This window comes from Globicephala melas, chromosome 17, assembly GCF_963455315.2.
Source record: "Globicephala melas chromosome 17, mGloMel1.2, whole genome shotgun sequence".
NCBI lineage: Eukaryota > Metazoa > Chordata > Mammalia > Artiodactyla > Delphinidae > Globicephala > Globicephala melas.
In genome coordinates, this window is record NC_083330.1 from 13,284,126 (window position 1) to 13,297,552 (window position 13,427).

Consider the following 13,427-nt stretch of genomic DNA (forward strand, 5'->3'; position numbering starts at 1 on the left):
CTACTCTTCGTTGCGGTACGTGGGCTTCTCATTGCAGTGGCTTCTCTTGTTGCGGAGCACAGGCTCTAGGTGCGTGGGCTTCAGTAGTTGTGACACGTGGGCTCAGTAGTTGTGGCTCACAGGCTCCAGAGCGCAATCTCAGTAGTTGCGGCGCGTGGGCTTAGTTGCTCCGTGGCATGTGGGATCTTCCCGGACCAGGGCTCGAACCCATGTCCCCTGCATTGGCAGGTCGATTCTTAACCACTGCGCCAACAGGGAAGCCCTGCTTTTGCCTATTTTATATTTACTGTTTCTGTTATTCTAGGGCTTAGTTGTGTTAAGTAAGCTAATATTCTCTTTTCGCTTATTTACTATTTACTGTTAGATTCCTCAGCAGTTTCTTGCTTGAGACTTTAGGTGTTTTTTTCCCCTAGCTGACTGATTGTTGGCCAAAAACCTATAGGAATACATTCCAGATGGAAATTTTATTACAGTGAACAATGACACATTTTCGCAATGAGTCAGCTTCAGAAGATGCTGTTTGGGAAAATTCAGGCACTCCCTGCTTAAAAAAATAATTATTCCATCTCCTCTCTGCTTCTTCAATATGGTTTTCTGTATTTTTTCTGCTTTGAGAAAATATTCATCCAATGTTTGACGCAGTTTTAGGAACCCTGACTTTAAGTTATGCATGCTTTTAATGAAAAAATTGTACGTTTAATGTTGATATAGGTATAAATAGGCATACATATGGTCCATAGATCAAAACGGGTGTGTAAAGATAAGACTAGCCACCATTAGAGTGGTAAGATTTGGATCGGTCAATCATGTATTTTTTTAAATGTTCTTATTTTTTAAAATGTTAACCAGAATAGACGCTTCATTTAGCACAGCAGATTTAGTCACCCTTTAAAGAACTCTTTAAAAATTATTCAAAGAGACTTAAATTATTTGAAGAGATTAACAAACCCTTCCTGAATTTGCTGAATTAAAGTTATCTTTATTCCAGAGGTAATTGACAAGTTCAACACCATGGCCATCATCGACGGGAAGAAGGAGCACGTGAGTCTGACGGTGGATAACGTCCACCTAGAGTATGGCGTCGTGTACGAGTATGACAGCACCGCCGGGATCAAGTGCAACGTGGTGGAGAAGATGATCGAACCCAAAGGTTTCTTCAGCCTCACTGCCAAGGTACGAGCGATCCCTGCAAAGGAAGGGATTTTGTTCTTGGTTAAGCAGCTAAAACCCTCCCTCACCCCCACTTCAAAAAATGTAAATAGCTGTACATGTTTCAGCTGTCCACTCACTGAAGTTCTTTTTCTTTTTTCCCCCATTACTCAGTTTGTGTACAGTCTTTTTTTTTTTTTTAATTGATCTCTTGGAGCACAGTGTCATGTTAGATGGGACGCTTGCCCAGGCGAGCATTAGTTGATTTGGCAAAGGTGTCTTTGCATTTAGTAAGTTTACTACGTCTGTTAACTCAGTATCATGAATACGTTTCAGACGGTTTTCATGACAGGTGGTGCTTTCCTAAATGTACATAATCCTGTGAAGAATGTTTGAAGTCGTAAAACGCATTCAAATTCTGCAAGTCTCATGTTTATTTCATAAAATTGCTCGAAGCTTAGAGATCAGTTTATGAATAGATCTTCAGGTATTTATACAATTCTTAGTTGCAAAGGATCTTGTACTTAGTCCTTAGACTACAGCAAAACAGGAAGGGAGAAAGGGGGTCTTCATCCAAATGGATAAAACATATGCTAAGTAAGAGGCGACCCTGTGTTTGCTTTTCATGATCCTTCCACAAGGTAAATCGATCAGACTCCTGTTGGACCCTCCACAGGTTGGAGCTTTAGTGTTCCATCTGCTTTTGTATAGCTTTGCCACCTTTATTTCTTCATTTCAATTCTTGTTTTGAATGTGTGTAGTTGAGATAGATCTAGCATTAATAACATGTATTTTTTTATTTTAGCAGAAAAATAATATAAAAATCCAAATGCACTATTTCAAAAATAATTATTTTATGTTTTTGTTTTATATTCTGAAAGTTAACTTTTGAAAAAAATCCCATCATTCTGATGGCATTGTACCACTATATGTACCTACTGATAGAGAATCTGTATTTTCAAAATGCAACCCCTTCCCAGCTACATTATACTATTAAGAGGATCCATGGAAGAGTTTGGGATCAGGTTACTGTAATTATTTTATCTCATTTTCTAGCTATTTCAAATTGGCAAGATTACGTGGATTACTTTATATATGACAACTGTACAACTTAGTCTGCACAGATTTCTGTTTTACACATGAAGAAAAGAAAGTCAAAGAAATTACGAAATTTAACGAAGATCACACTGCTAATGCTAAAGTGAGCTCTAATTTCTAGACTAGTGATGAAACAAAAAACTCACACTCTATATTCTGCAAGACAGGGGAATGGAGGTGGTGAAGGAGGTCAAATAAACACAGCGTCTGTAGGTTGTCTCACACAATATTATAAAACTGTCAGGTAAGGGTGTAATCAGTCTTTGTGATCTTTGAACAATCGTGAATGCTACATATAAATAATAAACATAATTAATTCCCAGTTCATGAGAAATTCTCAGTGATTCATGGTGTACACACACACACACACACACACACACACACACACACACACACACGCTGCCTTATAATTGATTAAAACAGCCAAAAGGATTTACTAGCTGAATACGTCATGTGGATGCTTTTATCTAACACTTTTATCAGATGGAGTTCAGACGCTGAAAGCAACAGTGCTTTTTACTTTATCAAGAGAAAGTCTCACGCATTCATTCCTTCAGCAAACATTTGTTAAACGCACTCTCTGTACCAGGCTCTCAGTAGCAAGCAAGGTTATGGTTTTCCTTAGTTTTTGTTGTTCTACTACCAAACTGAGAGAAAAAAATGTTCTGAGTAACTCTGACTAAAATATGAGAGTGTACACATCAGAGTGTACTGATTTATCCAGCAGGGAGTCTTTGAAGTCCCCTCACCTCCCTCAGGCAGCCTTTTATAGCCAGCAGAAGGGAAAACAGGAGATGCCAGACACAGAAGTCCATCACTTCACTGCCAGGGTTTATTGAACACACAAATCCCGGGCAGCTGAAAGCAGCAAGCACACTGGGGAAAGTCACCCTGTGCTGTGGAATCGTGAACATTTTGTTTGGCTGATTTTGAAGGTTTTATTTTCTTGTTCTATTTTGTGTGTGTGTGTGTGTGTGTGTGTGTGTGTGTGTGTGTGTGTGTCTACAGATTCTTGAAGCCCTGGCTAAAAGCGATGATCATTTTGTACAGAACTGCACCAGCCTTAACTCTTTGAGCGAGGTGATTCCTACTGACCTTCAGAGTAAATTCAGTGCTGTTTGCAATGAAAAAATTGAGCGCATATGTCAGAGAATATCCAGTTATAAGAAGGTAAAAGCTCTGTGTATGTATTTTACAAGTAATTATTATTTAAATTATTATTAATGTCAAATTGAATTCAATTCTTGATATTTTTCATTACTTATTTATGTACTGCTTTATTGAAATAATGATAAGATTTATGTAACGTTTTAGAGTTTTTTGAACGCCTTTACATCCTTTGCCTCATTTGATCTTTGCAAACTTGTAAGCTAAGCCATTATTCCACATTTTCCAAAAATAATAACTGAGGCCTAAAGAATTAAATTACTTACTGGAAAGAATAGAGTTGGGGTTTAAATCCAGGCCACCTAATTCTGAAATCAGATTTTTATTATTACACTATAGTTCTTCTTTCCCTGTTCTCTTGACAGAGGGAACAGAGCCCTCAATCAGAAAGTACATGGAGCATCGGCTGTTTTAAATGGATTCATTGCCTCATTCATTTGACGTATTAATTGAGCACCTTTTGTGTGTGAAGCAGTGTTCTTGGTACCAGGAATACGGCAGCAAAGGAGAGAAGGTCTTTCCTCTCACGGTGCTTCCATTTGAGTGGGGGAGACAACAACGAAGTAAATAAATCTCTACAAAGGGGGAAATCAAAAATTGGAGAGAGTTGTGAGGAAAGCTACGGCGGGAAGTGCTAGGGTGGGAACTCTAGGCTGGGTGGCTACAGAGGAAGCCTCTCTGGGAAACTCATGTCTGAATGACAAGTAGAACTCTTCCTTTAAATGGGAGGAAGAAGCGTCCAGGTAGACAGAGCAGCTGGTACAGAGGCCCCAAAGCAAAAAGAAGGTCAGGGTGTCAGGGGAAGAGTGACCAGTCAGTCGTAAGGGCGGAGGCTTTGGCAGGGACAGGTATGAGGTGCCGTGGAAGCTCTTCGTACCTTTCGGGACTTTGGAAGGTGTTTGGATTTTCTTCTTACATCGATGAGAAGCAGTTGGAAAATTTTAGAAAGAAGGATGACTTCATCTAATTTAGGTTTTTGAAAGATCATGCCAGTTCCTCTGTAGGAATGGATTGCAAGGGGCAAGAAGTGAGGCGTAGAGAGGGGTGGGAAGCGATTGCAATAGTCCAGGTGGGTGACGGTCATGGCTTGGACTCTGGGGAAGACAGAGGAGACAGAGAACATTAGGTGAACTCGAGGATATATTTTAGAGGTAGAATAAATAAAAATTGATCTCTAAAGCATATAGTAGGTTTTCTTTTTTTTTTCCTGTTTGTGTCAGTGGGAGGCTAGCTAATTATTTCCCTCAAAGTGAGGCCGGTTGCTTAAATTTTGGTAGTCATACTAGGAAATATTATTTATCCCAGTGTTTATGAATATGAGTTAGCTGTCTATGTTTGGTATGGCAAATAAAAGATAAGTCAATATGTGTCCAGATATTTCCATACAAAAATAGGGAAATGTGTGAACGAATACCCAAGGGATTTCAATTTGGTTGCCTCAGGTAGGGGAAGGGGAAGCAGGCTCACTGTGTTTTTCTTTAAGCCTTTCCTACACTGTTAGGCTTGTTAAGTTGAATATGTATTGATGTCTTAATTTTTTATAAGTCCATTTACATGAAGAAAAAATGATATTCAAGATCACTGCATAACTGTCACATCTGTTCACCTTCTTTCCATGATTGCTATTGACCTCTTTAAGTTTGGGAAAGATTCCATGGATATGTCCCGTTGAAGCTGAAGAACGGAAGATTTTCTTTTTACTTCTCCTGTCTCTATGAGAGGTGACAATGCTTTGAAGTGAAATTTAAAAGCTCTAAAAAAATGCAAATTAGTAGTCCCCTTTTGAACACATTTTGAAAAGAGAGTCATTCTACTTCAGAGATGGATCTGTATAAAGCATGGTAGGGTTCAGGCAGATTCTGGTTGTCAAGCTTGTCACTTGCATGTGTCATTTTTCTACCTTTTTTGGATTTTGTTCCTATTTTCTTCTCTCCATTCATTCAAACAGCAAAAGCAGTAGAAGTAGCTTAAAGAAATACACATAAGAAAAGGTAAAATATAGAAATAAAAATAAAACATTAAGATGAGGGTATATTACATAGGGTATTGATTCAGCTGCTTTAAGAAGGACCAAGGCAACAGAGGCTTAAACCAGATAGAAAGTTTATTTCTCACTCATGTGAAAGTACAATCTGATAGGAGTCCAGTGAGGTGGGGCTTGATGATCTTCTAGGGATCCTTCTATACTTTTGTTTTCTCCCCTAGGATTTTGCCCTCTTCCACAAAGCCAGACCTGGTGCACCACCACCATGTCTAAATGAATGCCCCTTAGAAGGGGAAACAGGAAGTGGAGAGTAAAGCACTTCCTTTTGAGGGCAGGACCCAGAAGTTGTACACGTCACTACTGTTCACATCCTGTTGTTTAGTGAAAGGGAGGCTGGGAAATGTAGTCTCAAACTAGGCATCCATGTGCCAAACTGAAACTCAAGGAATTTTATTACTAAGAGAAAGAAGGCAAGGATGAATATTGGAGGAAAATGAGTAGGTAAATTTAGAGGTAAAGCTTTATTAGAACAGATGGTGTAGACCATCAGGGAAAAGGGGGCTATAGGTAAGCAGGTCCTAAGACTCTGTTTACTTGTTAAAGTGGAATATTATATTTGGCCTTCAGCTTCCTGATGGCCAAAATGAAAAGGGAAACAGAGTCCGTTACTTATTTATCAACATCCCTGTGATACATACATGTTTCTTAAGAGAAGTAAAGGTTTTCTTGGTCTAAGTTCTAAAGGAAATCTCTCACCCTGGATTTCAAAGAGGCAACACCAGGAATGTCAGGGCAGTGTCCATAAACATAGCCCTGCAAAAGAAGCGGCAATTTGTTTTATGTGGAAGATATTTTTAAGACACTCTTTAATGAAAGAGCATTGGTCAGAAACTCAAGTTCTCAAAAGCAAGTTTGTTGCAGGATGGGACAGGAAGACTGGGGAAATACTTACTAAATGTGCATCTTTTACATAGGCAGCAGGGGCTTAAGTCAGTTATTTGAAGAAGGCTGCCCTCCCCCACGTGCAACCTACTTGGGAAGAAAGGTCAAAATACATGAAGTGATAATAATACTACTTAGCCAACTAGGAGGTGTTGCCATGAATGGTTGAACACGCTGGCACCCAGCACCTTGCTCTATATGCTGGTCCTCTGTGCCGTTAGAGAGCGTGCAACAGTTTATAGCAGTCTATATCAGGCATTGCATGCTAGCTGTATTTTACAGTTTGCCTGTGTTGTATAATCTTGCCAACACAGTGATAGGAGATATTATCCGTTTCATCGATGAAGTGACTGAAGCTCAGAGGGACCAAGTAACTTTCCCAAAGGCACACAGCTGGGAGCGGCAGTGGTATTTGAAACTTGCTCCCTTTTAGTCTAAAACTGGTTGTTGTTTGTTTACCTGTAGTTGATACTTTGCTACACAGCTGATGTGCTAAACAGTATGGTTCTGACTGCAAGGGCAATAGCATTTCAGTAATGGAGAAATCATCTCGGACTGAGTGGTCAGCAGATGCTAGCTGCTATCAGCTGGAAAGATCTGTCAGAGTGAAAAGGAAGAGAGATGGCTCTCGAGTAAAGGGAGAGATCATAAATGAAGGCAAAGACTTAGAAATGAGACTGATCTGATTGATGAAGAGTTGACGTACTGCCTGGGCCAGAAAGGAGGATTTTAGTTGGATGCAGTTAAAAAGGAAACCTGACAAAATGTGATTTTTTTCCAGTGATTTTCTTTTTTTAATTTTTATTTATTTTTGGCTGTGTTGGGTCTTCGTTGCTGTGCATGGGCTTTCTCTAGTCGTGGTGAGCGGGAGCTCTTCTTTGTTGAGGTGCGTGGGCTTCTCATTGCGGTGGCTTCTCATTGTGGAGCATGGGCTCTAGGCGCGTGGGCTTCCATAGTTGTGGCCTGCGGGCTCAGTAGTTGTGACTCGCGGGCTCTAGAGTGCAAGCTCGGTAGTTGTGGCGCACGGGCTCAGTTGCTCCGCGGCATGTGGGATCTTCCCGGACCAGGGCTCGAACCCCTGTCCCCTGCACCGACAGGCGGATTCTTAACCACTGCGCCACCAGGGTAGCCCCTCCAGTGATGTTTTGAAGTGACATAATCATCCGATTTGTTTGTAAGATGTCCAAGTTGAGGGTGACTTGGACTCGTGTAGAAAGAAGCATTGGGGACAGAGAGAAAAAGATCAATTCAAGCTGTGTGTAGGAGGAAAATATATACCGTCTATGATTAATTGGTTATGGTGATAAAGAAGGTGTTATTTCTTGGTTTCTAACAACAACCTGGTTTGCAATAAACTGAGAGATGTATGTTTTGGGGGATTATAAGCAGAGTTTTTCCCCAAGTGTCGGAGATTCTCAACAACGTTATCCCGGGGAGTGAGAAGCATCTTCCATTTCCTCAGGAGTAACTGGGCACCTGGGAAGCTTTTAAAGAAGAGGTGGACAGGCTACCGGGCAGTGATTTGAAATGATAAAAAGAATGTCACTGAAGTTTGGAAAGCTCTCGTGTGCACATTGTTGCCGTTTGAGCCTCCAAGTAGCCATGTGTACTGAGTAGTCTTATCATCCTGCTTCTTTCTCAGGAAGTAAGAATTTGCTTCAAGTCACATACGTGGCAGGTAGCCAACTAGGTATCAGTCCTATGGAGTGCCGTCTCACTTATTTTTATTTTTAATTTAGAAATAAAGAGAAACTTGTAGTTAACCAGGACATGAGTGCTTTAAAAGCAGTCCTTTCATCATCCCTTCTTGACCGTAAACCTGTTTAGAATCACTGGCTATCTTTCTCACGAAAGAGAGAAACAAGGTTAGCAAGAGAACATTTCAAGGATCTTTTCTATTTGAACAAAATGTCGATACCTAAGGTAACAGCCTGTCAGGTAAGGTCAGCTCCATCCACGTAACAGATGTGTGTCAACAGAAACTATAGCATTTGTGAATATATATTTTTAATTTCCACATATTTACTTTTAAACTATTATTAGCAACCTATTTGTCTCCCAGATGAAAGCTTCAAACAGCCCTCTTTGTATAAAATAAAATGTATCCATAGAAACTAAAATCTCAAAGAGGCTGGCTTTCCCTTATTATTTAGACTCTAAAAGTTTTACGTGTTAAAAATAGAAACCGGTTGATTTTTCTACACTTTCCATAGCCAGGCTGCTGCAATCACATTTAAGTTTTTGGCCAGCGTTATAGGCCACAGATGTTCAGACCTTACTGGGGACCTGAATGAACCCTAAGCTGGTATTTAATCTCTGTGGGGCAGGAAGTGTGGGCAGTCATTCCAGACATAAAAGTATGCACTGTTTGGAGGAACGTGCTCACTCTCTGTTGTCCTGAGAACTTTTAAAAATTCTAGATTCATTCTCTGTTTCCAAATAATTCCATAATTGGCCTTATTTTTGGCATTGGGGATACTTCTTCCATATAAATATTTAATGAGCTTTTAACAGATAGTTCCTTTTTACACAAAAGTACTATCTGTAGGAATCTAAGTTTCACGTGGACTATTCTGAGTATCTTTAGTTATTAATGCCACATAATCCCCAAACGGATGTATGGATTGGGAAAACTGTGGGTAAAATCTCTCCCCGTGTCCTCTTCCCCTGATACAAAATTTCTATAGGTCCATGCCAGTGGGGTCTTACACTTCATTGAAACGGGAGGCTGTCTGCAGAATAATAGCTTACCTTTGTATTTTTTTTGACTTGTAGTCAAATGACTGTAATTGGATCTAAATTTGTTGTCATGCTCAGTAATTCATGAATTAACTACCAATGCATTAAAAACCTGAAATTCCTTTTCCAAGAATGACTTCTTCCTGTCGATACACAAATATGCCTTAATATCTGTATTAAAGATAAATATTTCCCTTGCCCGCCACCTCCTCTCTACCTCCTCTTCCACATCTTTGATCTCTGTCCTAAAAAGAGCTACCTACACCTGCTGTCCATACCTGCTGTCCACACCTGCTGCCCACACCCGCTGTCCATACCCGCTGTCCATACCTGCTGTCCACACCTGCTGTCCACACCTGCTGTCCACACCTGCTGTCCATACCCGCTGTCCATACCTGCTGTCCATACCCGCTGTTCACACCCACTGTCCACACCTGCTGTCTCACTCACCTTTCGTTCTCAGCACACTGAAGGTGGGCTCTGGTTCCCTCCATGTAACTGAACTGGCCCTTTCTAAGGTCACTGGTGACCTATATTTTGCCAAATCTTATTCACTGTTGTCATTGTAGTCCTTGTTTTAGTAGCATCTGATGCAGTTGAGCTTGTACCTTTTTTTTTGTTTGTTTGTTTGTTTGTTTGTTTGTTTTTTTGTGGTACGCGGGCCTCTCACTGCTGTGGCCTCTCCCGTTGCGGAGCACAGGCTCCGGACGCGCAGGCTCAGCGGCCTTGAGCTCAGGGGCCCAGCCGCTCCGCGGCATGTGGGATCCTCCCGCACCGGGGCATGAACCCGTGTCCCCTGCATCGGCAGGCGGACTCTCAACCACTGCGCCACCAGGGAAGCCCGAGCTTGTACCTTTTTTAAGCAGTGTTCTGTGACATGACCTATCCTGGTTTTATCCTTTCTTCGTGGCCCATTCATAGTCTCCTATGGTGATTCCGCCTTTTTCGCCAACCTCTCATGTGGCAAAGTCCCACTTTGACTTTGACTTACTATGTTTATTGTTTGCCTCTCCCCTCATTAGAACGTAACCACCCAGAAGACAGGAATCTTTGTTCATTCACTGTTTCCCAATGTGCCTAGAACCGTGCCTGGTTTAGAGCACGCTGGATAGGTCATTGTTGGATGAATGAATGAAGCTGGTAATAAGCTTGGTCCACAATAGGTCTAAAGCATTTTCCATCCCAACTCATTCCCACCCCCTATCCCATACCCTGTACGTTTCTTTATTGCAAAATTGCAGTTTTTATTTATGGAAAAGAACTTTTGTCTTTCCTTGTGAGCTTCTCCAAAGCAGATGAGTGAGCTCAGTGTTTCATTTGATGTTGCTAAAGAAGATGACAGGTCCACATTTCCAGGGCCCTTTACTACTGTATGGCATGATCAGAGCATTTTCACGTGCCCACCACGGTCAGTACAAGAACTCTGCCTTCCTCATTTCAGGTCTGTTTCAGAAAGGGCTCACCGTTAAATAGCAGGGCATGCCGTCTGCCAGCACATTTTTGATCTTCAAAATATATCCACATTTCCAGGACCCATGATTATGGGCCCCCTCGCCCCCTCCCCCTTTCCTAGGGATACCCCAGGATGGAAGACAGCACTGCTTTCATAAGGCTCTTCCTTCTCCAAGAGAGGCTCGTATCAAAGAAGTTTCCACTTACTTTTTTTTTTTTTTTTTTGCGGTACGCGGGCCTCTCACTGTTGCGGCCTCTCCCGTTGCGGAGCACAGGCTCCGGACGCGCAGGCTCAGCGGCCGTGGCTCACGGGCCCAGCCGCTCCGCGGCATGTGGGATCTTCCCGGACCGGGGCACGAACCCGTGTCCCCTGCATCGGCAGGCGGACTCTCAACCACTGTGCCACCAGGGAAGCCCTCCACTTACTCTTTGAAAGAAACTAGGCACATTCAGACATGTGGCTACGCACCGTTCTGAGTGCATGGGGAGAGGGCATAGAAGACATTTGTATTGAGATAGATGTCGGAAAGCTGCAGGAAATGGGTCCCACTGAAAATGGAATCTTCCCCCTCCTCTGCCTGATCACTGTGGTGATACTTCATTACATCACCCTGTTCACTTCCTTCTCAGCACTTACCAAAACTTCTAATTATCTGGCTATCGTATTTATTATATAATTGTTACATATGTGTATATACACATATACAGTTGTATATATGTTTATACATATATGTTACATATAATTGTAATAGTATAATTGTTATATATAAGGGTGATATATCGTTTTCACCTGTGTCCCCTACTAGACCGTGAATTCTGTGAGGGCAAGGGCTGTGTCTCCAGCATAGCACAGGATCCAGAATAGATGCTTCTTTTCATATTTTTGAATAAATGAATAATTGGTTAAAATGAAAGAAAGCAACAGAAGGGTAACTGCCTCTTACCATGGATGCGGTGACGTAATAAAATCGATCTCTGTGTCTTTGTGCCGTGGGAGCCTTATCTGAGATTTTTATCCTGCAACTACAGTGGAAAAGAACTTCTGAATGAAAGTTTTCATCTGGCCTTAAATTCTAGGTCTTTCCGAGATAAGTCTCCAGGTCACAGTTTCGTTATTAATAAAGAGAAAGTGATAATTCAGGAGTTCTCAAAATGCCTCCCTGTCTTTCAGTGTTTAGGCTATTTTCACTATGTATCATTATGAAATGTGTTAGTAATTTTGTTAATAGATTCCTGCATTTCAGTCCAGTTCTATTTAGAGTCCTACTATGCGCTAGCCCTTTGCTGAGATACATAGCTTCTGACATGTGATTTGAAAAGAAAGTTTAATATACTTGTAAGATAGTTCATATTCTAATGGTGAGCTAGTAAGATGTGATTTTTTATATCATATCTTTATTCTTGAATTTAACCTAGAAAAGTTAGACAGTAACTGGTAGTAGTCTTAATTTTTATTCTCTTCAATGTCCAGATTACTACTCTACTAGTGGAATAAATAGATAGAATCTGGTTATCATTTCCAAGGAAGAAGCGAGCATAGATATTATTTAATCCACATTCCATATTTTACTAGAAATGACAAAGAGACAGGGACTTGCCCAGCATCACATCAGTTATGCGGACGACATAACTAAAACACAGGGAGCTGGTGGCTCTCAGTCCTTTGTTTTTGAAACTACAGTCCACTTCAATTCTATGAGATGCTTGTGTGTGATGCATAAGACAGATGTAAGCATGACTTTCATGGAGTTTACCATCTGCTAAGGGAGAGAGAAATAAGAAGATTATTCATGGGACTTCCCTAATGGTGCAGTGGCTAAGAATCTTCCTGCCAATGCAGGGGACACAGATTCAAGCCCTCATCTGGGAAGATCCCACATGCCGCAGAGCAACTAAGCCCGTGCACCGCAACTACTGAGCCTGCGCCCTAGAGCCCGCGAGCCACAACTACTGAAGCCTGTGCACCTGGAGCCCATGCTCTGCAACAAGAGAAGCCCTGGCAATGAGAAGCCCCGTGCACTGCAACGAAGAGTAGCCCCTGCACGTCGCAACTAGAGAAAAGCCCGTGCGCAGCAACGAAGACCCAACGCAGCCAAAAATAAATAAATAAATAAATAAAATAAAAAGAAAATTATTCATAATTGTAAGGAGGATTACAGGGTGCTGTAACCTAGCACCCAAATGGGAAAATTGAACCTAGACTAGGGCTCAGGGAAGGCCTCTTGATGATTTCACAGAACTTGAAAATGCATAGGAGTAAGTTTGGAAACAAGGGAAGAACATTTCAGGCACACTGAACAGCCTGTACAAAGACCTCGAACGAGTAGATGGTATGTGAGAGGGACTGGGTGAAAGCCAGGAGGAGCACAGGGAACAAGGGGAAGAGAGCTTGAGATAAATAAACCGGGTATGGATCAGACCTTGGGAGGCTGTATAGACCATGGCAAGTGTAGACCGTGGATTTGGATGGCAAGGTTTTAAGTAGGGGAGTGGCTCTCCGGGCAAGTTGTGTAACTTCCTTGAGCATCACTATTCTCGATGGTGTAGAAGCAGCATGCATGCCGGTGTTCAGGCTGACCCTGACCCAAAGCTCAACAGTGATGAGCAGGAAGCATGGGTGGGAAGTAAAGTCTGTTCTGCCTGTTGTCCTGCCATTCGGGGTCCCCACCACCAAGCTTTGCTGTCTCACCTGTTCCCAGACTCAGGTCTGGGTCAGCTTTGTGACGATGTTTGGAATAATCCATCTTCTTCCATCCTTGACCTGACAGCTACCCTGTTCTGCCACCTTGCACTTCTCCTATCTTGGTGTCCTAGAACGCTGATTCAGTTTCTCTCTCTGACTCTCAGCTGCTGGGAGCCTGTGGATTTGAGTCCTAGTAAGTGGTGTCGATCGCTT

The 13,427-nt window shown here is 41.9% G+C and overlaps 1 protein-coding gene across 4 annotated transcripts in view; it reads left to right on the top strand.

Moving 5' to 3' along the window:
* Window positions 1–13,427, top strand: part of PREX2 (phosphatidylinositol-3,4,5-trisphosphate dependent Rac exchange factor 2) — a 288,710-nt gene that overhangs the window by 152,280 nt on the left and 123,003 nt on the right. For 2 of the 4 annotated variants that reach the window (XM_030859603.3, XM_060287423.1), the window contains exons 22-23: window positions 989–1,173; window positions 3,256–3,417. In XM_030859603.3, coding sequence (XP_030715463.1) covers window positions 989–1,173; window positions 3,256–3,417 — 347 coding nt within the window. Of the gene's footprint in view, window positions 1–988; window positions 1,174–3,255; window positions 3,418–13,299; window positions 13,408–13,427 lie in introns of all 4 variants that reach the window. The other 2 variants (XR_009559575.2, XM_060287422.2) reach the window with 2 other exon arrangements.